Source organism: Culex pipiens, chromosome 2 (genome assembly GCF_016801865.2).
Source record: "Culex pipiens pallens isolate TS chromosome 2, TS_CPP_V2, whole genome shotgun sequence".
Taxonomy (NCBI): Eukaryota; Metazoa; Arthropoda; class Insecta; order Diptera; family Culicidae; genus Culex; species Culex pipiens.
Window position 1 is genome coordinate 32,469,908 of NC_068938.1, and position 27,474 is coordinate 32,497,381.

General features: G+C 43.4%; 2 protein-coding genes across 3 annotated transcripts; one reads left to right on the forward strand and one right to left on the reverse strand.

The window, feature by feature from the left end:
- The first annotated feature begins 6,479 nt into the window (after nucleotides 1-6,479).
- Nucleotides 6,480-9,536, forward strand: LOC120423112 (pre-mRNA-splicing factor ATP-dependent RNA helicase DHX16). The gene is made up of 3 exons (XM_039586790.2): nucleotides 6,480-7,903; nucleotides 7,960-8,074; nucleotides 8,137-9,536. Exons 1-3 carry the CDS (start codon nucleotides 6,626-6,628, stop codon nucleotides 9,414-9,416), a joined length of 2,673 nt encoding a protein of 890 aa, XP_039442724.1. The 5' UTR covers nucleotides 6,480-6,625; the 3' UTR covers nucleotides 9,417-9,536.
- Nucleotides 9,537-15,096: 5,560 nt separating this feature from the next.
- On the reverse strand, nucleotides 15,097-25,614 carry LOC120423114 (zinc finger and SCAN domain-containing protein 2-like). Of its 2 annotated transcripts, XM_039586792.2 has the most exons (4): nucleotides 25,446-25,614; nucleotides 25,204-25,327; nucleotides 15,777-16,821; nucleotides 15,097-15,718 (listed from the first exon to the last, which is right to left on the reverse strand). In XM_039586792.2, the coding sequence occupies exons 1-4, from the start codon at nucleotides 25,457-25,459 to the stop codon at nucleotides 15,627-15,629; spliced, it is 1,275 nt and encodes a 424-aa protein (XP_039442726.1). In that variant the 5' UTR covers nucleotides 25,460-25,614; the 3' UTR covers nucleotides 15,097-15,626. The 2 variants fall into 2 exon arrangements, with proteins under 2 accessions (XP_039442726.1, XP_039442727.1); XM_039586793.1 differs by lacking the exons at nucleotides 25,204-25,327; nucleotides 25,446-25,614 and adding an exon at nucleotides 25,150-25,188.
- Between the last annotated feature and the right edge of the window lie 1,860 nt (nucleotides 25,615-27,474).

The window sequence follows — 27,474 nt, forward strand, 5'->3', positions numbered from 1 at the left end:
GTCAGCGCACTAATGATGCCATTATTTAATTATAATAACCACGCACCCAAGCACACAAACAGTAACACAAAAGAAATGAAAATGAGCATGCAAAAACAAGACAGCGCGTCCCCGTGGTCAGCGCACTAATCCTCTAGGGATGTCTCTCAATTGGGTACTAATTTAAAAGCCCTATGTAAATTTTTAAGTACAACGGTAAAAAAAAACAACATTAAAAGACTTTTCTGACCATTTTTTTTTTCATTTTAACGCAAAAAAATTATTAACAAGACAACACTTTTTCGATGCATCAACTATGGTCCCCTTGGAATGAACTGTCAAGTATCTAGGACCCTTTCTGTCAAGAAGGGCCGTGAAGTAATTGGGCCCTAAAATGAAGCATAGATTGCTGATATTATTGTTTACAGCGATAAAGCTTTTTTTTCTGAGTACAATGACCCTTTGTACGACCACAAAGAGTTTAAAATGAATTTTTAAATCAATTTTGAAAAATTAACCTCGCGGTCCTTCTTGACAGAAAAGCTCCTACTTGACAGCTCGTTCCAAAGGGACCACAGTTGATCCATCGAAAAAATGTTGTCTTGTCAATATTTTTATGCATTCAAGTGAAAAAAAGGTGAGCAGAAATGGGTTTTAATCGTGTTTTTTACCGTTGTATATCAAAATTGACATAGGGCTTTAGTGCCCAATTTTTCCAAAATTGAATTAAAAATTCATTTTAAATCCTTTGCGGTCGTTTAAAGGGTCATTGTACTCAGAAAAATAAGCTTTATCGCGGTAAACAATAATGTTAGCAATCTAAGTTGCAAGTTGCAATTTGTAATATTATTTATTGTTCTCAACGATTAAACTTATTTTTCTGAGTAAATGACCCTTTTTACAATTGCAAAGGATTTAAAAAAGATGTATAAATCAATTAAAAAAATAACTTCGTGGTTCTTCTTGACAGTAAAGGTTCTACTTGACAGCTGCAGCTCGTTACAAGGGGACTATAGACAAATCCAGCGAAAGCTCAACGCTGCTTTTTGATGGTGAGAGATTTGACAGCTCCCATACTAAATGTCTCGATTTTCATACTTTTTGTTAATTTTCTTCTAAAATAAAACACTTAACATATGAAAACTATATATTTTTGGTGCCCAAAATTCCTGCTGAATCGAATGGTGTACTTATCTCAATTGCAAATTTTTTGAACAGTTTTTATTTTAATAATATTCTAGACACATTTTGTGCACCTAATCAATCAATACTTTTATCATAAATAATCATTTTATTGCTTAAAAATGAGTTTTCCTGAGCTCCCATATTCAAATACATGGAAGCTGTCATTTCTAACACCATTGGCCACCTAGCGGCCATTTCAAACTGGATACGTCTATTGATCCGGATGGCCATCGAAAAATCTGTAGTAACATTTCAATAGGGCGAATATGCATTTGTAAACAAGTAGTCTATCCTTTTCGCTCAAGTGACAGTTCACGTCAAGTAAGAGGGGGATAGACTGCTTATTTACAAACGCAGATTTGCCCTATTGAACTGTTACTACCGGTTACTACGGAAATGTTGTCTTCTCAATTTATTTTTTGACAAAGAACTTTGTCCTAAGGGCACTGTCTACGGGTGTCAATCTAGGGGTTGGACAGAATTAATGTGTTAACAATTCGTCAATCTATTGACGACGGTTTTGATATTTTCGTCAATACTTTAACGAAAAGTTGAGCCGGCGTTCCCACCGTGTAGTTTTGACCTCGGGTAAATTTGACAGCCTATTTTTTTTATAAACAAAAACATGTGTTTTTTTTACTCGTGCTCAACAACAGGTAAGTTATGTTTTATAATTATTTAAGATTGCTGAAAAAGCCTTTAATCTTCACAATTTGTTTACTGATTCGACAGTTGCCATCTCTCCGGTGGAAATTACAACCTCAACAAGTGCCCCTAAGAGGAAACCCACTGCAGGAGGAAACCGGTGTGTTGACGCCGGAGCACGAACCGCGGTCGAGTCGACGAGGTGTTCAATAGCTGATCATCGTTCTGCTGCCTATCTACCTGTACGGCGGATGTGGAGGAAACCACCGGAGACTACAAGTACTTGAGAATGTTCTCGTACCACATCAGCACCAAAACGTGGGATTACATCCTGAGCGACTGCTGCCGTCCGTCGCCGTCCGTTTCGCTGGACGCACTTGATGCTGTTCCATCATGTAAGTGAACTCGATGTTGCTCTGAATCTCTGTAAAACACGTTTTCTTCCAGAAACGCTACAAACAGTACATCTTTGGCAGCCAGCGTAGCAAAGACTACGGTGCCCAGGACCAGATCTTTTACGATGCCGCGAAGCAGGTTCTTTTTTGGTTCGGTGGCAATCTCGGCATGAACTATAGAACATCCGGCTAGACGTTTTCTGGATGTAACGGCTGGGGGAACGCATCGAATCGCAAAAGACGGCCGCCGCCGACGCTGATGATTCCAGAATTTCGTCTAGCTCGGCCGCTGCTCGCCGTCGTCTTCAGCCCTCTTCCTCCAGCAAAGCCAACGACCAGCTGATGAAGTTCCTAGGTGTTCAACAAACTCGCGAAGGGTCTGTGCCAGTCGAAGAAAAACATTAGCGACTTTTCTGTTATATTTCCATTGATTTTATGTCGATATCGATTAAACTAAAAGCCTAAACACCCTCTCTCCCCCCCCCCCCCTCCCTCACCAAGATTTTTATTTTGATAAGATAAAACGTCAGTCCCGGTTTTAGTTGTTGTTAGGCCGTAAAATGACAGGTGTAAGAGTCGTCTCCCCCGTATTAGGACAAACAAAACACCAAACGAAGCCTGCTCCGGTGGAATCGCTGACGGCGGTTGGAATCGTCATCCAAAGGTCGTCAGTTCGAACTCTGGGGTGGAAGTTTCCGTGGAGTACACAGTACGTAGCTGTCCAAACAAACTCGCAAGAGGACACACCTGAAAAATCTGCCGCGATACTTGACTTTTCAACGGAATTCGCGTTTGTTGTCCCAGATCGACCGTTTAAGCATCCGGAAATCTAGGCCGGGACCGGCGTACAATACAAATGTGCGGTTCGATTCGCAACCGATTAGACACCACACTGTCGATGTTCAAGCAACTTTCCGATGTTTCCAAAAACCCTTCATTTCCCACACTCCTCTTCCGGTGGATGCGGAGGTTACGTTCCCAGCATCGACACCACCTTCCCCGGATGTTTCCAACGGTTTGGAAGTCGCTGACACCGTTTCTCCGGTATTTTATATTTTTCTGGAACGACTTCGTGAAACCGTCAACTAGAAATTTGTTTTGTTTTGATTTTAATATGACATTTCAACTCGCCAAGGTTCTAAAGGTCATGGTGGGATCGCGTTAATATATTGACGAAATGTCGATCTGTTAACAAAGTATTTTAATGCATCGATAATGTATTGACCGTTCTGTCCGACCCCTAGGTGTCAATCCAAAATTTCGCGAAGCGAAAGTGTAACGATTTGTGTAATCGTTTAAACGCTTATATCTTCCACCCAATTCAAGTAATATGCATGCTTTATCCACCAAACGAAAGGGGAAGTCTTAAATTGCAAGTAGACTACCTCACAAAGTTGATAAAACTTTGTTAAAGTACTCAAAAGTTAAGATGAAAAATAAAAATTCAGACCGGGAAAATCCCGGTCGCTGATTGGTTGAGCGCAACCTTTCCCGAACACATTAATCAGATTCAAGTTTCTAGCACTTAGCAAATTTTGCTCTCTGCCACTGCTTCGAAAGCGTCGAGCCGTCACAGCCAAGCGAGGTTATAAAAGAGCGCCGTGCCGCCGGTTGAAGCTCAAACGAGTCCGAAGCTTTGCACGAGGAGGATCGAGAAGCAGCAGCAGCACAGCAGAGCCGCCGAGAGGAAGGAGAGAATTGAAAAATTGGAAAGAGAGGCAGAGCAGGCGCGGGAGGGAAAATTGCCGGCAACTTGGAGTGTCATCATCGCATGGTTTTATCATCGTCATAGGACGTTAAAATGGCCCTTTTCAGGGCCAATTCACACGAAAGAGTATTCTTTAAAAATCTGGTTGGGTACGGTAGTGAGTGTTTGTGTGTGCGGAAGGGAAATCGAGTGGCAAGTTTGGGGCTTGAAAGAGCACCAAATTATCAACGCATACACACAAACGCGGGCTGGGGAGCTTCATTTGTGTGCGCCTGGTTTCTGCCGTGCAACTACCCTTCACGAGTTTGCTCATCCGATCGATCTTGGGGAAAATCGATTTTCGATATTAGTGTGGTTCCGCGAACACAATTTTAGTGTGGTTTACTACACACACACACACACACACACACACACACACACGCGAGCAAATCCACAGTCGATGGCGCTTTCTTGCTACAAATACACTTGCAACGCACTGTTTGGTGCTCTAGGTGGTGTGTAGTATGTGTACAGAGAATGAATAAAAAGATCGGAACCCAATTTTTGCGGAGCGAAATCGTTATGTGGCGAATTCCCCTCTTCGCAGACTTCCCCTCCTTTTCCTTCACGCTGATTGGTTGAACAAACCTTTCCCGATCATCCTCTCCGAGAGACGTGAGATTGATGTATCTAAAATCATCTCCACTCAAGCTCATAATTTTCTGACAGCCGAGGAGTCAACATCGAGTGGCAGTTGCAGAATCAGAAGGGACAGCAGAAATTTCCCCCGGTCAACGACGTGGAGAGGTCGCCGAAATGGCTCGGGCCGTCGCAGGAACGGGACGGATTGTCGCTGCAGGCCATCAAGAAAGAACGTTAGGGACCGATGTGGTCAAGCTGCTGATCCCGGAAGGCTCCGGTTAACGGCATCAAGAAGGGGTCTCCGTGTTGATCGAGAACCAGTTCCCTTTGGGTCAAGTTGGTTGTGGTTGCGATATAGTTTATGGTTTTTTATACTGGACATGAAATTTAACATTTCGGCAGTCGTGACCGCAATCCGGAGTGGCCGGAGGCCCCGCGGATGTTCCGAAGGGAGACATTTCCCGAACCAAAATAGTTGGGGCAATATGGGTATCAAACTTTATGGTTTTTGATACTGGACATGAAATTTGAAATTTCGGAAGTATTGGCCACAATCCGGAGTGGCCGGAGGCCCCGCGGATGTTCCGATGAGGGGACATTTGCCGAACCATAAGAGTTAGGGCAATATGGGTATCAAACTTTATGGGTTTTTGATACTGGACATAAAATTTGACATTTCAGCAGTAGTGACCACAATCCGGAGGCCCCGGGTATGTTCCGGTGGGGGGACATTTTCCGAACCATAAGAGTTGAGGCAATATGGGTATCAAACTTCATGGTTTTTGATACTGGACATGAAATTTGAAATTTCGGAAGTATTGGCTACAATCCGGAGTGGCCGGAGGCCCCGCGGATGTTCCGATGAGGGGACATTTGCCGAACCATAAGAGTTAGGGCAATATGGGTATCAAACTTTATGGTTTTTGATACTGCACATGCATCTGACCATTATCTGAAGTTACGCAGTTAAAATAAATCGCTTATTTTACACAGGAAGTAATAAATCGATTACTGCGATTGCCTTTTTATTGTGCCGCGGCGAAATTCTGTTTCTGGAAATATAGAATAACTATTTCAAATTCAATTAGAGGCCTTGAAAGGGCAGTTTTAATGTTTGCTGTTGAAATTTACTTTGCTGCCGCCAATTGCTTGCAACAGCCTTGCAAAAACATTTCCGCATCTTGATAACTTTCGAGTGGTCAGGGAAAGTCGATTGATTTCACCTTGATTTCTATTGTAGCTCCATTTGCAATTTCCGTCCCCTTAGTTCGATAGGACGTTGATATTATGTCTTAAAACTATTCACAAAAGAGTTGTCTTATGTAATTATAAGGGAATCATGGGGAAATTTGGACCGGACATTCTTATCGAAAATTTCAACAATCATCTTGCAAAGTTCTTTGTCATACTGGTCATGTGTAACATAACCACCTGCACCTTTTTGCATAAAAATTAAAGAAAAGTGATCAGAAATAGGGTTTAATCGTGTTTTTTTTTATCGTTGTAATTGAAACTTTACTAGCGCTTTAGGACCCTGACCTTCGCCCTGACCTTATTTAAATCTGCTTGCTAAAATCTGATATACCTATTTTATCAAATTTTCAACTGGGTTTTGAACTGGGTCCTGAAAATCAGCTTAGATTGCTAAATTTATTTATTTATGATTGAGAATGAAATGAATGAATGAATGAATGAATAATTCTCATACCCGCCGGCGGCTTGGTCCTGTTCACAGGTGTACGCTTGATCAAACACATCGTCATCTTATTTATTTATTTATGATTGAGAAATTAATAAAAATGAATCTGACGATAAAGACTACTTTTCTGATGAGTACGTTGACAAATTCTGAATCAAGTTTTTTTTTTCAGTGCACGAACTCCAGATGACAGCAGTGTTGCGCGCTTCGTTCGTTTTAATTCATATGCGTTTCAAAATGATTAAACAAATTAATTTTAGAGTGTACAATTTAATGAAAACAAAACGTTTTTATCTAGTTGATGGTTTGTGATAGTTTGACTAAAAATCCGTTTTTTTTTTTTCTAAAAAGCCAACTGTGAAATAACGAAGAAGGTTAAAGAACAGCTCAAACATGAGTCGCCGGAAGCAGGAAAGTTCTTCGTCGGAGGACAGCAGTCCGGACAGTGAGGAGGAGGAGCGCCGCCGGGACATCAAAGAGCGCGACGAGTTTGCCCAGCGGTTGAAGAAGAAGGACGAAGGTCGCACCCGGAATGTTGTGGAATCGCAGGGCCGGAAGGCCTACGAGGAGGCGGCCAAACGGCTGAAGCTGGAAGCCGACGATCGGGACAAGTTGCTGCCCCAGCTGAGGAAGCAATCTCGCCGGCAGTACCTGGAGAAGCGAAAGGACGACAAGGTGGCTGAGCTGGAGGCGGACATCCAGGACGATGAGTATTTGTTTGACGATTCGGCGATCACGCAGCGCGAGCGGGAAGACCGCGAGCACAAGAAGAACCTGCTTCGGATTGCGAAGGAACATGAGAAGGCACGAGAGCTGGAGCGAATCCAGCGGTATCACATGCCCAAGGACATTAAGAAGGGCGACAAGGAGGAGTACGTTGAGGTGGATGAGCGGGAAAAGATGCCCAACTCGGAGCAGAAGAAATGGGAAGCGGAACAGCTTGCGTCCGCGTCGTACAAGTTCGGATCGAAGGATGCCCGGGCCAAGCAGGATGAGTACGAACTGCTGCTGGACGATACGATCGATTTCGTGCAAGCGTTCCGGATGGACGGCAGCAAGGAGAAGGACAAAAAGGCACCGGTCACGGAGGCTCAGAAGATGAAGATGGACATTGAGGAAACGAAAAAGTCACTTCCGGTTTATCCTTTCAAAGAGGACCTCATTGCGGCCATCAAGGAACATCAGGTGCTGATCATTGAGGGTGAAACGGGTTCGGGCAAAACTACCCAGATCCCACAGTATCTGTACGAGGCAGGATTCACCAACGACGGCAAAAAGATCGGTTGCACCCAGCCTCGTCGAGTCGCGGCCATGTCCGTGGCGGCTCGCGTGGCGCAGGAAATGTCCGTTAAGCTGGGCAACGAGGTGGGCTACAGCATTCGTTTCGAGGATTGCACCTCGGAGCGAACGGTCATCAAGTACATGACGGACGGAACGTTGCATCGGGAGTTTCTGTCGGAGCCGGACTTGGGTTCGTACAGTGTGATGATCATCGATGAGGCCCACGAGCGGACACTGCACACGGATATTCTGTTCGGACTGGTGAAGGATATTGCCCGGTTTCGGTTGGATTTGAAGTTGCTGATTTCGAGCGCCACGCTGGACGCGGACAAGTTTTCGGCGTTTTTCGATGACGCGCCGATTTTTAGGATTCCTGGAAGGCGGTTTCCGGTAAGATCGAATGATGTTCATTTTGATGAAAATAATTAAAATTGTTTTCTTTCCAGGTCGACATTTACTACACCAAGGCACCGGAAGCGGATTACATCGATGCTTGTGTGGTTTCGGTCCTGCAGATTCATGCAACGCAGCCGCTTGGAGATGTTCTGGTTTTCCTCACTGGTAAGCATTTCAAAAAATATTCTCAAATAAAATCCTAAATTTCTTTTTTTCACCATTTTTAGGTCAGGAAGAGATCGAAGCCTGTCAGGAGATGCTGCAGGACCGCGTCAAGCGGCTCGGATCCAAGCTCAAAGAGCTCATCATCTTGCCCATCTACGCCAACCTGCCGTCGGACATGCAGGCCAAAATCTTCGAACCGACTCCGCCGAACGCCCGCAAGGTCGTGTTGGCCACCAACATTGCGGAAACTTCGCTGACCATCGACAACATCATCTACGTGATTGATCCGGGCTTCGCGAAACAGAACAACTTCAACTCGCGCACCGGCATGGAAACGCTGATGGTGGTTCCGATCTCGAAGGCTTCGGCAAACCAGCGCGCCGGTCGGGCGGGTCGTGTTGCGCCGGGCAAGTGCTTCCGGCTGTATACGGCGTGGGCTTACAAGCACGAGCTGGAGGATAACACGGTGCCGGAGATTCAGCGAATAAACCTGGGCAACGCCGTGCTGATGTTGAAGGCGCTCGGAATCAACGATTTGTTGCATTTTGACTTTTTGGATCCGCCGCCGCACGAGACGTTGGTGCTGGCGCTTGAACAACTGTATGCACTGGGTGCGTTAAATCACCACGGAGAACTGACCAAGTTGGGTCGACGGATGGCTGAATTTCCCGTGGATCCGATGATGGCAAAAATGTTGCTCGCCAGTGAAAAGTACAAATGTTCCGAGGAGATCGTCTCCATCGGAGCGATGCTTTCGGTGAACGGAGCGATCTTCTACCGGCCAAAGGACAAAATCATTCACGCCGACACCGCTAGGAAGAACTTCAACCACCCGAACGGGGATCACCTCAGCTTGATGCAGGTCTACAACCAGTGGGTCGAAGCGGATCACAGTACGCAGTGGTGCTACGAGAACTACATCCAGTTCCGGTCGATGAAGCGTGCCCGCGATGTGCGCGAACAGCTCGTCGGTCTGATGCAGCGAGTCGAAATCGAAATGGTGTCCGGCCTGCCGGAAACGATCAACATCCGGAAGGCCATCACGGCCGGCTACTTTTACCACATCGCGCGACTCTCCAAAGGTGGTAACTACAAAACCGCCAAGCACAACCAGTCCGTCATAATCCACCCGAACTCCGCCCTCTTTGAGGAACTTCCCCGTTGGGTGCTGTACCACGAGCTGGTCTTCACGACCAAGGAGTACATGCGGTCGGTGATCGAAATTGAGAGCAAGTGGCTGCTGGAGGCGGCTCCGCACTACTACAAGCCGAAGGAGCTGGAAGATTCGACCAACAAGAAGATGCCCAAAACCGTGGGACGGGCGGTGATGACGGCGCACTAGAGAGGGAGGATCCCGAGTGAAGGTGAGTGGCTTTTGCGTGAATGATTTGGGAAATTGAATATTCGGGAGGTTACGGCGTTGTCAGTCGAATCGATTCAGGAAGGTTTGAATATACATTTCGTCTATCAGAAATTTCGATGAGTTCATTTTCGATGACAAGTCCATTTAAATATCAACCCTTCAGACCGTCTCAACGGTCTCAACCAGCCTATAATTTTCGTATGGTTTACACTTATTTAAACTTTTCACTTATTTTGTATGGTTCTTAAAATCATTTTCCATCTTTAGCTAAAAAAATACTTTTTTTTTAAAATCAAATTAAATATTAAAATACATATTTTAATTTCAAAATTTACACACTTATAACACTTTTGCTGCTCCAATCTCTGTAATTAAACTTAAGATATTTTCTATTTTGATCTAATCAAACCCTAACGATGCCAATTGTTTAAAACGGACTATTCTTGTAAATTTTATGGGCAAAACATGTGCATAGCCAGTGTTTTTTTTTTTGAGTCCTATAAGCTATTGTGTTTCATATATTTAAAGGACATTTTCAAAAAAAAACTCAAGATTGAAATTTTCCATACAAATCAAAATTCCAGCGATTTTTTTGGAAATAAAATTATAGAGCGGCAGGACAAATACTGCACCAAGAGTACGAGTCCAAGGACATCTACATACACGCTCCGGATAGTCCCACCCGCTGCCCCGCTGGACGAGGGAGGCCTTCCACGTTGGACCTGGTCATCTCTAACAACCTGGTGCAGATGTCGAAGCCGATAACGCACGTCGAACTGTCGTCGGACCATCTGCCGGTCACCTTTACGATCGACGCTGACGTTCCAGTCGCCCCGGCTGGAAGACTCGTCCGATGCTTCGACAGAGCGAATTGGAGCACATTTGCTCGCTCGATCGAGCGGGAGGTCGACCTTAACGCAAGCTGGATCAACGATCTGGATCGCTCGGAGAAAATCGACGACGCCATCGACAAGTTCACCGCCATCCTCAAAGCAGCTGAGGAAGCCGCTGTCCCTTCGCGTAGGATCCTACCTCAGAAGAAGGACATTCCCGACGAGCTGAAGCTGCTAATCCGGCTGAGGAACGTGCGGCGTAGACAGTTCATCCGAAGACGGGACCCGCTCATCGGAGCGGTGGTGACCCACCTGAACAACGTCATCAGCACCAAAAGCGCCGAACACCGCTACAAAAACTTCGGCTCCTTGCTAAGGACGCTGAACAACGGCAGCAACAAGTTCTGGAAGCTTACCCGCAACCTCCGGAACACGGTCAAGTACAGCCCCCCGCTGAACGTCAACGGAGACCTCGTAGCGAGCCCTTCAGCGAAAGCCGAAGCGCTCGCGAGTGCATTCGCCGCTGCCCACAACAACGAGCAACCAGGTGATCCCGAAACATCGGTCGCTGTGGAGAACGCGCTTGGCCACATCCGAGCGACAACTCCTCCCGTGCCTCCGGCCGCCCTTGTCAAGCCGAAAGAGGTCAAGGCGATCATCAGCAAGCTCAAAAACCGAAAGTCTCCGGGGCAAGATGGAATCCGGAATACGTGCCTCAAGCAGCTGCCAAGAAAAGGGTTGGTCGTCCTGACCAAAATCTTCAACGCTTGCCTGGCCTTGGGCTACTTTCCGGCCGGCTGGAAACACGCGAACGTGATCGCCATCCCAAAGGCGAACAAGGACATAACCAATCCAGGTAACTACCGCCCGATCAGCCTTTTGAGCAGCCTAAGCAAACTCCTGGAACGGGTGATCCTCGCCCGGATAAACCGTCACCTAGAGACGGAGCAACTCATCCCACACGAGCAGTTCGGCTTCAAGCCGGGGCACTCAACGGTGCACCAACTCGCCCGTATCTCGGAGATGGTGAAGCGCGGTTTCCTGGCGGGGAAGTCGACCGGCATGATCCTTCTCGACGTCGAAAAGGCCTACGACTCCGTGTGGCAGGACGCCGTGGTCTACAAGCTCTTCCGCTCGAACCTCCAGCCGTTCCTGGTCAAGATCGTCGAGTCGTTCCTGACAAAGCGGTCGTTTACGGTGACGGTGAATGGCGAGCGTTCTTCCGTCCACAACATCCCCTTCGGCGTGCCCCAAGGATCAGTGCTGAGCCCGACTCTCTACAACATCCTTACCTCCGACGTGCCGATGATCGATGGAGTGTCGTACGCATTCTTTGCGGATGACACTGCATACTTGGCATCGGATAAGGACCCGAAGATCGTCGTCACCCACCTACAAGCGGCACAGAACAACCTCGAGGAGTTTCAGCGGAAGTGGCGCATCAAGCTGAACGCTGGGAAAACCCAGTCCATCTTCTTCACCAGGAGGCGTGCTGCTCGGCACCTTCCCCGCAGATCGATCAGCGTCAATGGCCAGCCTGCGATGTGGGACGACGAGGTCAGGTACCTGGGTGTGGTGCATGACAAGAAGCTAAAGTACGACAAGCACGTGAACTACATCATCGGGAAGGTGGATCGGTCCACCAAAGCGCTCTACTCCCTGCTGAATCGGCGGTCGAAGCTGAGCATCAAGAACAAGTCGCTAGTGATAAAGTGCATCATCCGTCCAATGCTGACCTACGCTGCTGCGGTCTGGGGCAACTGCGCCAAATCGCACCGAAAGCGACTCCAGGTGAAGCAGAACAAGCTGCTCAAGATGGTGCACAACCTGGACCCGTGGTACCCGACCGACGATCTACACAAGCTGGCCGGCGTCGACACCATCGACGCAAGCATCGAAAAGGCAACGAGAACCTTCAGGACTTCATGTGGGATGTCAACGAATCCGCTCATCGAAGCACTCCTCCGTCAACAACTGTGATATTAGTTTTTAAGCCAAACATAGATCTAGGGTTTTTTCTCAAAATTTATTTTCCCTAAAAGAACACCCAGTTAGCAAAATCTAAACTTAGAAATATGTATCCTCCCTGCAAAGGCTTATGAATTGATCTCAGTTGAAAGGTTCTCCAAATCTCTGAATTGCAAATGTAACATCCTGGAGCAGAACTGTTAAATTCTAATAAAAACACAATTGAATTAAAAAAAAAATTATAGAGCAATCCTCTACGAAATCGGTCTTTTTTTTGGAATTTCAATTTTTGTATTTTTTAATGCGACTGAAACTTTTTTGGTGCCTTCGGTATGCCCAAAGAAGCCATTTTGCATCATTAGTTTGTCCATATAAATGTCCATACAAATTTGGCAGCTGCCCATACAAAAACGATGTATGAAAATTCAAAAATCTGTATCTTTTGAAGGAATTTTTTGATCGATTTGGTGTCTTCGGCAAAGTTGTAGGTATGGATATAGACTACACTGAAAAAAAAATGATATAAGGTAAAAAAATTTTTGGTCATTGTTTATTTTACTTTTTGTCACTAAAACTTGATTTGCAAAAAAAACACTATTTTTTTTAATATGTTTTAGGGGACATAAAATGCCAACTTTTCAGAATTTTCCACGTTGTGCAAAAAATCTTTGACTGAGTTATGAATTTTTGAATCAATACTTATTTTTTCAAAAAATCGAAATAGAGCAATTCCAGCTCAAATCAGGATTTTTTCTGGTACTTTTGTACCCGACCCTCTCCAATTTCAATGAAACATTGTAGACATGTTATCCTAGGCCTATAGAAGCCATTTTTGTGTATATGGAGCCAATAGTACTCGAAAATAACATTTGAGAAGGGCGTAAGGTATTTAAATATTTTTGTATTTTGTAATTTAAAAATTACTGTATCTCGAAGCCGTTGCGTCGTATCAAAAAGTGGTCAAAGACAAACTTGTACACTGATAATCAACATTACACACTGTTCAGTTCACTTTTACACACTTGTATTAGATAGCCTGGAACTTATTAGAGAACGGCCATCTCAAACCAAAAGTACCAATGGAAGCACGAGAACTGTCAAACGGAGGTACCAATCGAGCATAAGACAAAGGATTTTGCTCGATTGGTACCTCCGTTTGACAGTTCTCGTGCTTCGATTGGTACTTTTGGTTTGAGATGTCCGTTCTCTGATAAGCTCCAGGCTCTCTAACTTGTATGGGATTTTTCAGTTCAAGTATGATTACACCAGTATAGGAAATTGGACGAGCTTTCTGAAAAAAATACACTGAAACAAAAATACACGCCACATCTATGAGATTTTTTGATTTTTAAGTCTAAAACTTAAATTTTAAGGTGATGTCACAATTTTTATTTCGTTCAAAATTTTTGAGGAAATAGCCTAAAATGTAACCAAAAGACTGACGAAAAATGCAGGATCGTATGTTTTTCCTAAAAAAAATACAAAAATCATTTACTAAAACAGTTTTTTTGAAAAGTGGTCTAAACGTCATTTTTTTTTTAAACCAGTAGGATAGTAAATTTGCTTAAGTAAATATAAAAACGAGTCAAATCAAAAAGCTGTCACAGGCAAACTTATGGGAAATTGTACGAGCTTTCTGGTAAAAATATTTACGAGACTGAAAAACCAAGTCTGTCATACAGAAATTGTTAAAAACCACCAAAAAACCCGTTCCTTCAACATTTTTATTTTCAAAACCGCTGTATCTTCCCAAGGATTGGATATAGGACAGTAGTCAATATGGAGACTTTTATGTAAAATTGTCTGGAGAATCGATTGCCACTACTGGTTTTAAAAAATTTTGACGTTCGGGCCACTTTAAAAAAAACTGTTTTAGTAAATGATTTTTGTATTTTTTTTAGGAGAAACATACCATCCTGCATTTTTCGTCAGTCTTTTGGTAACATTTTAGGCTATTTCCTCAAAAATTTTGAACGAAAAAAAATCGTGACATCACCTTTAAATTTAAGTTTTAGACTTAAAAATAAAAAAATCTCATAGAAGTCGCGTGTATTTTTGTTTCAGTGTATTTTTTCAGAAACCCGTCCAATTTCCTACAAGTTTGTGTTTGACCACTTTTTGATACGACGCAACGGCTTCGAGATGCAGTAATTCAGCAATTCCCCACGAAAACAGCATGGAAAAAAATAAAAGTGCTCGGATCGGGTTCAAAATTTTTCGGAGGGTTCCGTGGCCGAAATAATTAGACCCGTATTTTTTGTTTGGCCATTAGGGTGACCTATGCCGTGTTAGGGTGGTCTAAAAAATGACCATTTTCGTCGATTTTCGCAAAAACCACTTTTTTTTGAAAAATCATAACTCTTCGCCATTTCAACTGTCTTATACGCAAATGAAAGGTGATAAGTTGGCCTTTCAAAGAAAAATAGTAAAAAGTTTGAAAAATCTAGCCTAACATATGAAAAGTGCGTATGAAACTTTAAAATGCCGTTTTGACGGTGTCTGGACCAAAGAGCCTATGTCTGGAAATATTTTTATCGGATTCCCCGGACATTTTTACGTAACATACTAAAAAATGGGAGGAGTGCATTAACAGGATTCCGAGATATGATTTTTTGAAAATAAAATCCGTGTTTTTCGACGCGCCGCGCACAAAAACCGGAAAATGGCGAAATCGGCAAAATATCAACTTTTTTCACTAAAACTGCGCTAACTTCAAAATTTTAGCGATAACCTATACATGTTAGGGTACCAAAATTTTCGTAATTGAAAGACGCAACTTAGTATAAAAGAAGCTGTAGCGCACTTGCGCTCATCAGTCGGTTTCTAGAAGTGGACAGAGTCTAACAAACAACGTTCGATTTTAAATTTCGATTAACATAACTTTATTTCCTTCCTTCTTTCGGAACTATCCTAATTATTGCGTGTGCTGGTTCTCGATCAATGGTAGATTGCACGGTTATACAGTTCAGTTTTTTTTAACGCTCTATTATGATATCATAAGCTCAACAGTATACATAAAAACAGTGTTTTTCACCCTGTAGGGTGTGTATCTACAGCTTTCTTCGGTTAACGACTAGATAATAAGTTACAAAAATAAATACATTGACTTAGATAGTTTGAGGACTTGCCTTCTTTAGTTTTGGTATTTTTTTTTGCTCAAGGATTGGAAGCAAATTTTACCACTGCTTGTTTCGTTTTAGTTGGTAGATTAGTACGATATTAATAGGATTGATTAGCACTAGCTAGCAACACATTTTAACTGCGTCCGGTTTGGTGTGGCACTGCTAATATAAATGACCCTCTAAAATGCGCGTATTCGTCTAGTTGTGTGATCAAGTTAAATTTCGTTATAAATGCGAATAGGTTAGCGTTTACTTTTGGTTCCTGTTTAGTCCCGGTCGTGCAACTTCCGGTGTCGCTTCAGGTTGGACGAGCAGGAGAACTTTTTGAGGCACACGTCGCACGAGTAGGGTCGTTCACCTGGGAAAACAGAGTGGTCAGTTGGTATTATGTGTTGTTAGATTTTTTTACTTCTTACCGGTATGAGTTCGGTAGTGCAACTCCAGACTTCTCGCGTTGTCGAAAACCTTGGTGCACGTTGAGCACCGGAACGGGTTCTCATCACTGTGGATTCGGTAGTGGGTTTTCAGGGTCGAAGCGTTGAAGAAAGACTTGGCGCAGATGTCGCATTTATAAGGTTTTTCGTTTCCGTCGTGGATCAGCATGTGCTGGCGGAGATCGCTGAAAGATTTGTGGCACACGTGACACTCGTGATTGCTGACCATTCGAACGGGGGCCGGAGGTGGCGGTTGTGGTTGTGGCGGTGATGCTACAATCGAAAGCTGCCGGTTCACTAGCGCCGGATGCAGCTGCATTGGTTTTCCACCTCGGATTCCGATGGTGGTTACATTATTGTTGTTGTTGTTGCTAGGACTAAGTGCCATATTTGGGTTGTGTTTCTCGTTGGGGACTAGAAAGTTTGGCGGAGAGATCGCATTCTTGGTTGCTGCCTTCTGGGAATACTTGACCTTCGAATGGATGTACTCCACGTGCATGTTCAAGTTCTTGGCAAAGTGAAACGTCTTTGGACAGTAAAAGCACTTGAAAATCTTCTCTTCCGTGTGACTAGTAATGTGTTTCTCCAGCTGCTCCAGTACGGCAAACTCCGCCGAGCAGTACTCGCACTTGAACATAGGAACTAGGGTGGGTCGGGCAATAGCCGTGATACTGATGCCACTTCCCAGCAGCAACTGCTCGGCGCTTGCCATCGTTACGTCCGGAACGTCGTTCGATTCCGATTCGTCCCATTCTTCAATATCGGCCTCGTTGATATCGTCCTCATCGTCTTCTAATTCTTCATCTTCCGCGATGCCGTTGTTATTATTGCCATCGTCATCTTCGTCGTCGTCACCGGTGGATATCACAATGTCCGGCTCGGTCTTGATGACGACTTCCGGCTCGAGGAAGGTCGTTCTCAGGTATTCATCGTTCTGTATACAATTTTGTCGAAACTGGTGGAAGCCCTCTACCTTGGTCCGGCATGGCACGCAGATGGAGTTGGGATATCCGTGGCGGGGAGATACCTGCAAGATTATTTGTCAAATTTAATAAATAACTTAAAAACATTTTTCAATCCTCCTACGGTGGTTTGTGTTATTCTCACTTTCATAAAGTATCATGAGGTTTTATAAATTAATTTTCATCGTTTATTTCTTTTGGTTAGGTGTAACACACTTAGATTTTTTATCGAATTCGAGAAAGTTTACCGAATTTTCAACTGGTAAACTGAAAATTACCAAATTCGGTAAAAACTGACCGAAATTCGGTAATGAAGTTCATTTTTGTTCATAGTACAACCGAAATTCGGTAAAAATTTGATCATTTTGACAGATGGTCTACCGATTTAAACTTCACCGATTTTTCAACTATCAAATTCGGTAAATAAATCTACGCGTGTAGACCTTCTGATTCAGGGGTGCCCAACTCCGCCCGCAATGGCCCTTGAAAATTTTCCAATGTCCGTTTACACCCTCGTAAAATAATTATCTTGTTTTGAAAGCAATAGAACATGATAAACTCAAGTTTCACTCAAAGAAAATTTTCAAGTTTTGAAAAACATTGTCTACAAAGTTTCTATGTTCTATTCCCTTTAATGCCATTTCAATTGATGATTTTTTTTATTTATAGATTTCAAAATTGTACTAAATTATCAAAATAAGTTTCTCATAACCCTTTTGGGGGGAGGTGTCCACGTGCTTCCATCCCGCTAGTCCATATGTATGGCATTAGTGTTGTGTTCATTGTATTTGATATTTTGTGAACCACACCGTATGCTATACTCGACAGATATGGACTGGTTCCCGGCCGGGCTGATGGGTCTCGCAGCTGGCTAGTTGAATGTACCTGTTAGAACATCAAATCAAGATGTTTTATCCTTTTGTTTCCTTAGTAACAGGAGAATAGTTATTCCAGCAAGGGAAACAATAGTTTGATCCGTTCAGCTGTTGAAGCAATTGCTTTCAATTCAAACTTGTGCTGAACATTGTTGGACTACCTAGACTACTGTTGAAAGGAAACAAACACGAGGGTACAAAGGGATAAGCTCCCCCCGGATGGGGCTAAATTGTGGAACGCTCCCAGTGAGTTTTACTGAGCTGCTTTGGACATTTTAGGTAATAGTAGTATGAAAATAGTTAAAGCTCGGTATTATTTCACTGGGAGGTCGTGTGCAAATTCCCGTGCTTGTGAAGTTCTGTTTCTGTGTCACTGTTGTGTTAGCTTGTAACATGTTCGACATGACACTAATAACCAGCAGTGATTAGTTATGCGGAATTTTTTAAGTACGGGAACACGACGAAAATTAGACGACCCGAAGAAATAGTGAAAGTGATAGTGAAAGCAAAATTAATAATAGTTTAATATGATATTACACTTTACAGCTGATTTGAAACTCACTATCAGAATCTAATTTTTTCTTGTGTTCTCTTTTGTTCTTTTCGTTTCAAACTGAATGAGCGAGCATCTGACTTGCTACGCAACCGCAGGATACAACAGACGATGGAGGGGCAAAAAACACCAGAGGGCTTTTGTTAATTTGATTTGGTAAACCGCGGTGGATTTTCTTGAAATAATTCGAACTGTCAAAAATCCACCAAAGCATCTACCGGTGGATACTTTTCTACCACAGATTTTTGTGCGATCAATGTGGTAGATGCTTTGGTGGATTTTTGACAGTTCGAATTATTTCAAGAAAATCCACCGCGGTTTACCAAATCAAATTAACAAAAGCCCTCAGCTGTGATCAATACCACACCGACTGACGAGGATTGCTACCAAGCTTGGTGTCCACGGCTCTATGTCCAACCGAGAGACCTCCAAGGTCGCAGGGAAGTACTAATTAGTATCGCCTCTTTGTGTTTGATCCTTTTGTTAATGCAAAGTCCTTTGCAGATACAAACCACTTTAAAGTATGCCTCATGGCCTGCTTTGATCTTTTGCTTATTCTATCCGCTTTCTACCCCCAATGTGTCCTGCACGGAGAACCTGGGGTAGCTTATGGTTGACCTGGGGAGCCCGAGGAATTATGCCGTAGGTGGCTCGTATAGTCTTACTCACCTATCCTCGCGGCAAGGTCTTCCGTAGGTCTACACCCGAACATGCGACGTGGGACTGCATGAATCTTCAGCTGCTGCCGGAAGGGTGTATTCCGAAATTACCGAATTTCAAAATTGTACTAAATTATCAAAATAAGTTTCTCATAACCCTTTTGGCATGATACCTAACAGTTATTCATGTAGTCTAAAATTTCAAAACTATTTAAAAATTCATGAAAAATTCCCACTTTTTCTGGTTTGTGGTACCAAATTAAGTTACACAATGCATACATAATTTATCTGTTGAATATGTTGTATCACTAGAAATTTGAAATGAGGTCATTTGTATTTGCTCCCTGATTTTTTGGGAAATTTTGAGGGATACACACTAAGATTTTTCCGAACTTTAACGATTTTTCAACTGCTGAACAGTTCGGTAAAACTGAAAAGTAACGAATTTGGTAAAATATTACCGAAATTCGCGAGGGGGATGACACTCCGCGATTTCATTCAAATCGCACCTAATCGCGTTAAATTCTTGCGTCATTGCTCATCGTGCCTTCATCGTGGTCGTTTTTCGCCTCATCGCGCCAAATCGCGCCAGATCGCGCACATCGTGCTCATCGTGAATAGATCGTGCTCGAATGAAAATTTGCATTCATGCAGTCAGAGTTGCCATTCAATATTCATTCAAGCAGTTTTCCATGAAACTGGCCGCACTGTTGAAATGTTTATTTTTATTGATTCGAGCAGTCCGAAAAGGTAAATAAACAAGATTTCTTCGATATTTCGGGACGGATTGCGGGAGTTCCATGAAACTGGATTGTTAAGGCGTTCAGACGGAACTTTTCCCTCTGCGAGGACCTGGACCCAGCATGTTTCGGATTTATAAATAGTTTCCTTTCGTTTCGACAGGACTTAGATTAGCAGGGGAGCGATGGAGATAGCGCTTCGACGGCCGCTTCTTGCGACGTTGGTTTACGGGTCGCAGCCCAACCGGAACAGCATGGCAACGTTGTCGGCCGCGGCGCCGAATTATTGTGACATTCGGTTGGACATTAGCGGCAGAACGGAACGGAAGGTTCGACCATCAGCTTCCATCGTCGACACGGGCGCTGTGTCTACTAGATGTCCTACGGGAATCTACCGTTCAGAATGATAAGTTCCAGCTTCCTGAAGGGTCGCTCAACATCAAGAAGGGGACGGCTACGGAGTTGAGTCCAATCATCGGCGATTTGAACCCGTGGGGATTGTTCACGCAAGTTCGCTGTCTGAGCTGCAATCCGGCGGTAGATTCTTCTCATTATGGACACTGTTTTCGCAACTTACGAACAAATGGCCCCAATTTATCGGCATGGACCAGTACGACTAGCACGAGCTGCTGCAGCACCTGCTGGAAAGTGTACGCAGAGAGGATTTGATACGTTACCAGCTGGCCATCGTACTCTCGCTTGGGTACGGAAAGCGCCCGAAAACGGTTGAGGACAGGATGGAAAAAAATATCAAGTTCTTTGACACGCATCCGACCGCATGCTCGATCCCGAACCGGTGTTCCGTGGCCTCCTCGTGTCCACCATAACCTGCCAGGACTGCTGTCACATTTTGGTGCGGCACGAGTCCTTCCTGGATTTGTCACTCCCGATCAACTTGGAAAACCCGCAACCCCCCATCCGTCGGGAAGGCAGCCCTGAATCGGATTACGGCAACAGTGCGTCTGCTTCCAGCGAAGCCTCCCAAAAACCACTGAGCAGCCGCAACAACAACTGCACCGCCACCGCAGCAGGTGGCGTTCCGGAAAGTGACGAAAAAGGCGCTGTCGAATCGGACAAGGAAGACGACGGCATGTTGGAACGGACGTCGAGGTCGATCTGACCGAAGATTGGCAGTCGAAAAAGATCGTGACTCAGAATAGCAATCAGTCGTCGGGCGGCCGGAAAAGCTTGACGATGCGCCGGAAAATCCGAGCAAAGAGGTTGAATCGAATATGGTGTGTGAGTTGGGTCTGAGTGCCGAGGGCGTGGCCAATATGATGGATAGATGAGCATCGAGCAGCAGAAAGCGAAGGCCAAGGAACAACGTAAACGGACCGTGAGTCATGCCGATTGGGGCAAAACGCTGGTACCGCGATACCAGTGCGAAGACGAGTTGATGGTCGGGAACAGCAAGGTGTGCTGCGACGCGTGCACCGAGCGGATCAACAGCAGGCTGTACAAGTGCGTCTAGGTGGTGCTGGTTGCCTTTTGTGTTCTCTCGCGCTAGCACAAAGTGTCCAAGGGCGTAAGCTGCCCTGAGTGACGAGTAAGCCGTTAAAGATGAGTTGAGCGTCAAATTCGAGCCAGAATTCGCGGTAGTCTTTGAGAAAGGGAGATGGTCGCAGGGAAAGCTTTGAAGGTGTTGACCCGCAGCGTTAGAATCAGAAATTTGTTGTCAAAATCGTCGAGTTGGTTTACAGCGAACGTTCCGTGGTTTGCAACGGCGTACTGGTAGAAGGAGCATTGGATTTGTTTTATTGTTTAATCTATGTAAAAAACTCTTAATTGCTTAAATAAATTTTATTTTAAATTTGGTAAATTTAACGCAACGCCTGAATACGTTTACAATTACACGCTTAACTGCTTCTTCAAGTTTCTACTGAATGCGCGTCTTCTGCTCCGAGCTGGTGTCTTTTTGAGCTGGTCAAACGGCGTTTCTGGTTGTATCAGAAGTGCATCCGTTTCCACTGGCTCGACAGCGGCAATTCTTGGTCGATCACTTGTGCAAGTTCGCGCAGATTACCTCGTCAATTCACTCAACCCTCTCGTAGTTCTAGATTGTATCGAGCGTCTCGAACGACTCCGCAGCTGAAGCCAGTCCAGCGAGATCAGACGGTTCAAGTCGAATGTCATCAGCTGGCCAGCCGCGGCCGCTTCCTTCCGAAAACACACTGCTCGGCGTATGCCTGGTCATCGTTGATCGGCGACGACGTTCCTGACGTCAACAGTCATCCTCTGGAGCGACATGATCTCCTAGTTGTCATTGTTGGACATCTGCAAATGCACGTCCGAACCGTCCTTCATGTACTGGTCGTGCTCCATTCTTGTGCTGAATGATGTTGGACACGTGCTGGTGCACCTGGACAAACTCGGATGTGGGCAATAGGTCCGACCGGATATCGTGCATGACCTCGCAGAAGATACACGACAGGTCGACCAGTTTGGCGTCTGAAAAGTGTGCAAACAGAAGAGAGCGAGAATGTTAGTTACGGCTGTCGAGTGGAGCCGTGCTCGCGGCGACAGAGCACGGATGAGTCCTCACTAGCGACGACGGTCCGTCCGGATGGGTAGCTGAGCGGCTGCTTTTCTGACGGGGGCTTGGGCGGGTCCACCATACATAGTTGCTTAATCCGCTGCAGGACCGTCTGGTTGCAAAGCTTATTCCGAACCAGCTCGTAGAACTGGTTCTCGTGCTCGGAGCTGGTGCTGCTGTTGCACCAGCCGTGGCCGCCTTTACAGCTCCAACCGGTACTGCCGGACCACTGTTGTTATTGATACTGGTCGTAGTCGTGGTGTGGCCTCCATCTCTACCTGCTACCAACCGGGTTGCTACTTTCGGTACTACTTTCCGAGCTTTCATTGTTAAGTCCACCGGAAACACTGCTGCTCGTGGCCGCCGGTGATTTCATCGGCCGGCTCATGGTTGTGCGACCGGTTGGCTGATTAGATTGTTCATTTTCTGGATGGCGTTCGGCGATGTTGGACGAGGACGACGTGGGAACTATATTGTTGGCCGCTGCCACTTCCGTAGACTTGTTCGCCGCGACCGTAAAACTTTTGCCAGTGGTGTTGTTGTTGGAGGTGTTTCGGACTCGATTCCCGCCCACCCGGGCTCAGATTTGAAAGCGTCCATTGAACTTGCCATTGAAGGACCTGCACGTTGTGTTCGGACGTTGGAATCATAGACTAAAATATATACCAAAATCAGCGCACTGAATCAACCGAAGTCCACAAAACTTACCTACTTGCGAGTCCAGAGGCGATAGGAGATGCTTTGTTTAGTCGCAGAAGCGACTGGAACCGGCTGTGGGTGCTGCTACGGCGAAGGTTGTGGAGCCGTTTTGGGCGGCGGAACATTCCCTTCTATAGCAGAGGTTGCTCCTGCAATTTTGGCCATCAACGTTGCGAGCCTCAAACCGAACTCGTCTCTGCAGGGTGGTCCTCGTCATCTGTCGGCAAATCCCACTACGCGTGACACCAACGCTGAATTCGCCACTGCAAAAGGGGGCTACGGTTGCTTCACAACCCGTCAAGCACGAGACGGATCATGCACACATGCTTCTCCACGGCCTCTATCGACGCCCGGCGCTATTAATCTATAAATCTAGCGCGACCATTGGCCGCAGGGTTGCCACGAGAGCGCGACCAGGTGCCACGTCCTCCACCACCGCGAATGTTTGGGTTAAGAACGGGAATGATTGCACTGTTGTGAGCGATCTCGGACACGGAATACGACCGTCTAGGTTGCCTGATTCGTGCAACTTCGCCATCCAATTCTTGATGGCCTTGGAAACGCACACAAGCTGGTTCTTCTAGATCCTTTCTCGGAAACGAACAAAAAGTAGGACCCGGAATCAAAGCGGCAAATTTCGGACCACGTTTTTTATTTTGTTTGTTTGTATTCTGCTGCTCGAATGTGATGACAGCAAAAAAAATACATTCCGTGGCTGTCATTCCCATTCGAGCAGTTTGACAGCTCACATCGTGAGATTTTTTTTGCATCGCGCTCTCATCGTATTCAAATCGCGCACATCGCACCAGATCGCGCTCATCGCGCCAAATCGCGGCTAATCGAAGAAAATCGTGTTCATCGTAGCTAAATCGTGAGCTCATCGCGGGAGTGTCATCCCCCTCGGAAATTCGGTAACAAAGTTCATTATTGTTCAACATGCTGCCGACATACTGAAGATGGTTTACTGATCTAAACTTTGCTAATTTTTAAACTACCGGATTCGATAAAGAAATCTAAGTGTGTACTTTTTTTTGCATTGGCAGTCGAAGATGTAAAATTAACTTTAGAAAGAAATTTAGTTTTTTTTTGTGGCAATTAGAAATTATAAAATAAAACTGTAAATAGAAACATTCCATTTTTTTAAATATACATTTGTATAATTGAAAATATAAGTTTCACAAAACTTACTAAACATCTTGTTATTTGATAAATGTATTTTAAAGTTATTCCTACCTAAATCTAGCAAGATCTTGTCGTTTGATTGGAACCCTGTTTTGACAACTCGATTGAGACTCAAAGAGTAACATTTCACCTCTCTATTAGGCTCTCTAAATCAAACAAAATATTAAGATCAAACTTATTTTCAACATGTTGGTTGTGTCAAAAACATTGTGTTTTTTTTCTCTAATTTCTTTCTTAGAAACAATAGTTACAGATCATTTATTGACGTATGACGTTACCCTGATTGAAGTGAAGTCGAGAGAGGAGAGCCTTTCTCCCTTCGGATTTCTCCTTTCTATTTCTTTTGTGGAAATTTATTCTTGACTGATTATTTTATTGATATTTTGCATCTGTGAACAATATTTCGATTTTTGTAGATGTTTTATTCACATGAAACTGAACTTTTTGGATAAAAATCTGATTTTAGAAAACGTGTTATTTTTTATATTTTGTTCTGTCGTTCCTTTGAATTTAAATATTTTTTTTTTATGGAGAAAAATTAAACAGTTATTTTTTAATGAAAAAAGTATGTAAAGCTTTAATAATTTAAAGGTATTTTCGGCATTTTCACTATTTTGAAATTGTTAAGGGGGTTTAAGAAAATTCAACTCAATAACAAATAAAATAATTAACTGTTTAGAAAAAAAAATCATTGAAATATTAGTTCAGAATGCATCAATAAAAATTGTTTAAAAATGTTTTTTGTAGAAGCATTTTACATATCGTGATTCATTTTTCATTTAGTTCAAATATTTTTATTCTTTTGAGATTAGGACCAGTTCATTAGTAACGTTTGGCATGTTTCATTAACTTTGATACAAATTGATTTGATTTCACATTTATTAGCATTATTCATCCAAAGTATTCTAAGTGATTGTCCAAGGTCTTTAAGAATACTAGTCAGCCTTATTATCTCTCAATTACAATTTTGAGTATTCCAAAGAAACTGCATATCCGGCACCATCAGTTTTTTTGTCATCTAATATGGCATCCTGCAAGTGTAATTAATTCTTCTCTGATTCAGAAGAAACACGACTTACAGTTCGGATTACGCATTTGAGCAGAACAGAATTTTCGATAACACGATAAAGTGTCATAAACATTTTCTTTTACCACATCTCGGCATCGACTAAACATCCACTTGGCCACTCATCCGCCGATACGCACCTTCACCGATGTGCAGTCGTAAATTATCATCTGCAGCAGTTCGCTCCCACTATCACCAAAAATAGATTCCAAGTTGTCATCATCGCCGGACAAGCAGAGCCTGCAAATGTTTTCTATTTTTGCACTAGAAAAGGAAGAAAAGTGTTTTTTTTTTACAACCACACACTTGGACCAAATATGAGCAAATAAGTGGCTTTGGCCGGTACTCCGGAAGGTCTCCCCCAGGGGCGGAGGATACTTACTGGACAGTATTCATGTTTGGGCTAGCACATTTGCACACTTGCGTTTAGGAAGGGGGAACGGGATGGGATTTCTTTTGCAGGAATTTGGGTGTTAAAATTGTTGGGAAAATTCTTTACAGGGGGAAAAAAGTGTTTACTCTTGCTGTGTCGGCGATGGGATGAAGAACTTTGGGAAGAGAAACTGTCAAGAAAGGGAGATACTGTGTGTGTGTAACAGGTTAGGGGTGGCCATTAGAATGAACCGGTCCGTGATTTTTTTAAGGTTATCTGTCAAAAATCAACTAAATTAAAAAAAGAGAAAAAAAGGCACAAAATTTTCTGCATTGAAAAAATTTCTGATGCAGAAAAAAAATGAAATCTAAATCTTGGTTGGTGCGGATAAGGAAAATACCTAAGTGAGTGAGTCAGAATGTGCCGAATGTTACATAACCAAACTCATTATCTCTTTGATCGACCAGTGAAATCAAATTAGCACAAAACACAATTTTTCAAAGTGCATAATTTCAAAACACCAAATTCGCGGAACATGAACACTGCTAAAAGCCTATTAAATCTTAAGTTATACTGATAGATCTTTTTACACTTTATTTTATATTTTTCTTTAATCAACTAATAATCCATCACCAATTTTAAATGTAATAAACACGTACCAATGCAGTCAGGTCTTGAACCGAACCTTCGGTTATCCTTTTTTTAATTTTCTTACTTTTAACATCAAATTCGAGTGATTCGTGATTCGATTATCCGAAAGGAAATTTTACAAAGATTCAAGTCAGAATTTTTCTGAATCTTTTTATAATTTCTCCCTGTTCCCTGTTCTTTTCAGTCAGGTAAGATTGTGAAATTATTAAATCATATTAAAAAAATAGATTGTTAAAAATTCAAATAGCATAATGATTTTAAAATAATGTTATCTACCGAGTTGCAAGGATTCAGATTGAAATTTCTAAGAGGGTAATTCTCTACCAACTCACACGAAATCGGAAAAAGTTGCCCCGACCCCTCTTCGATTTGCGTGAAACTTTGTCCTAAGGGGTAACTTTTGTCCCTGATCACAAATCCGAGGTCCTTTTTTGATATCTCGTGACGGAGGGGCGGTACGACCCCTTCCATTTTTGAACATGCGAAAAAAGAGGTGTTTTTCAACAATTTGCAGCCTGAAACGGTGATGAGATAGAAATTTGGTTTCAAAGGGACTTTTATGTAAAATTAGACGCCCGATTTGATGGCGTACTTCCGAAAAAAACGTATTTTTCATCGAAAAAAACACTAGAAAAGTTTAAAAAATTCTCCCATTTTCCGTTACTCGACTGAAAAAAAATTTTGGAACATGTCATTTTATGGGAAATTTAATGTTCTTTTCGAATCTACATTGACCCAGAAGGGTCATTTTTTCATTTAGAACAAAATTTTTCATTTTAAAATTTCGTGTTTTTTCTAACTTTGCAGGGTTATTTTTTAGAGTGTAACAATGTTGTACAAAGTTGTAGAGCAGACAATTACAAAAAATTTGTTATATAGACATAAGGGGTTTGCTTATAAACATTACGAGTTATCGCGATTTTACGAAAAAAAAGTTACTTTTTGCGTTTCTCTTTGTTTCGTCGTCCGTGTCTGTCGCGGGTGACCATGAACGGCCATGATCGATGACGACCAACTTTTTCAAAACTTTTTTTTCGTAAAATCGCGATAACTCGTGATGTTCATTAGCAAACCCCTTATGCACGGGTATGAATCTTCAAGCAATTTCAATATGGCGACTTGTATCAGAAGAAAGTGAAGCATTTTCGCTAGTTCTCACTGTTCTGTGTTCTGCGTGCACGTCCGCAAACATAGACCACACACATACTAACACAAAGCGCCACCAAGAGACAAAAGGTGATTACGAATATTTTTGACACTTTCGTTAAAAATATGCGGTTTTGCAAAAACAAATAGCAAAACCAACTTTTAAATGTTGTTCGACTGTCAAACCTGTAATTCGTTGCTGATTTGTTCGAAAATTTGTTAAAAATAATAAGTTTTTTTG

What these genes read in the sequence shown, in the direction of transcription:
- LOC120423114 (XM_039586792.2), bottom strand. An exon ending in ACGACTGCACATCGGTGAAG is followed by an intron (nt 16,822 to 25,203) that starts GTGCGTATCGGC and finishes ATAATCTTGCAG; the next exon opens with GTATCTCCCCGCCACGGATA. An exon ending in GCACTACCGAACTCATACCG is followed by an intron (nt 15,719 to 15,776) that starts GTAAGAAGTAAA and finishes CTGTTTTCCCAG; the next exon opens with GTGAACGACCCTACTCGTGC.
- LOC120423112 (XM_039586790.2), top strand. Translation starts at nt 6,626, where the DNA reads ATGAGTCGCCGGAAGCAGGAAAGTTCTTCGTCGGAGGACAGCAGTCCG. An exon ending in TTCCTGGAAGGCGGTTTCCG is followed by an intron (nt 7,904 to 7,959) that starts GTAAGATCGAAT and finishes TTTTCTTTCCAG; the next exon opens with GTCGACATTTACTACACCAA. An exon ending in TGTTCTGGTTTTCCTCACTG is followed by an intron (nt 8,075 to 8,136) that starts GTAAGCATTTCA and finishes CACCATTTTTAG; the next exon opens with GTCAGGAAGAGATCGAAGCC.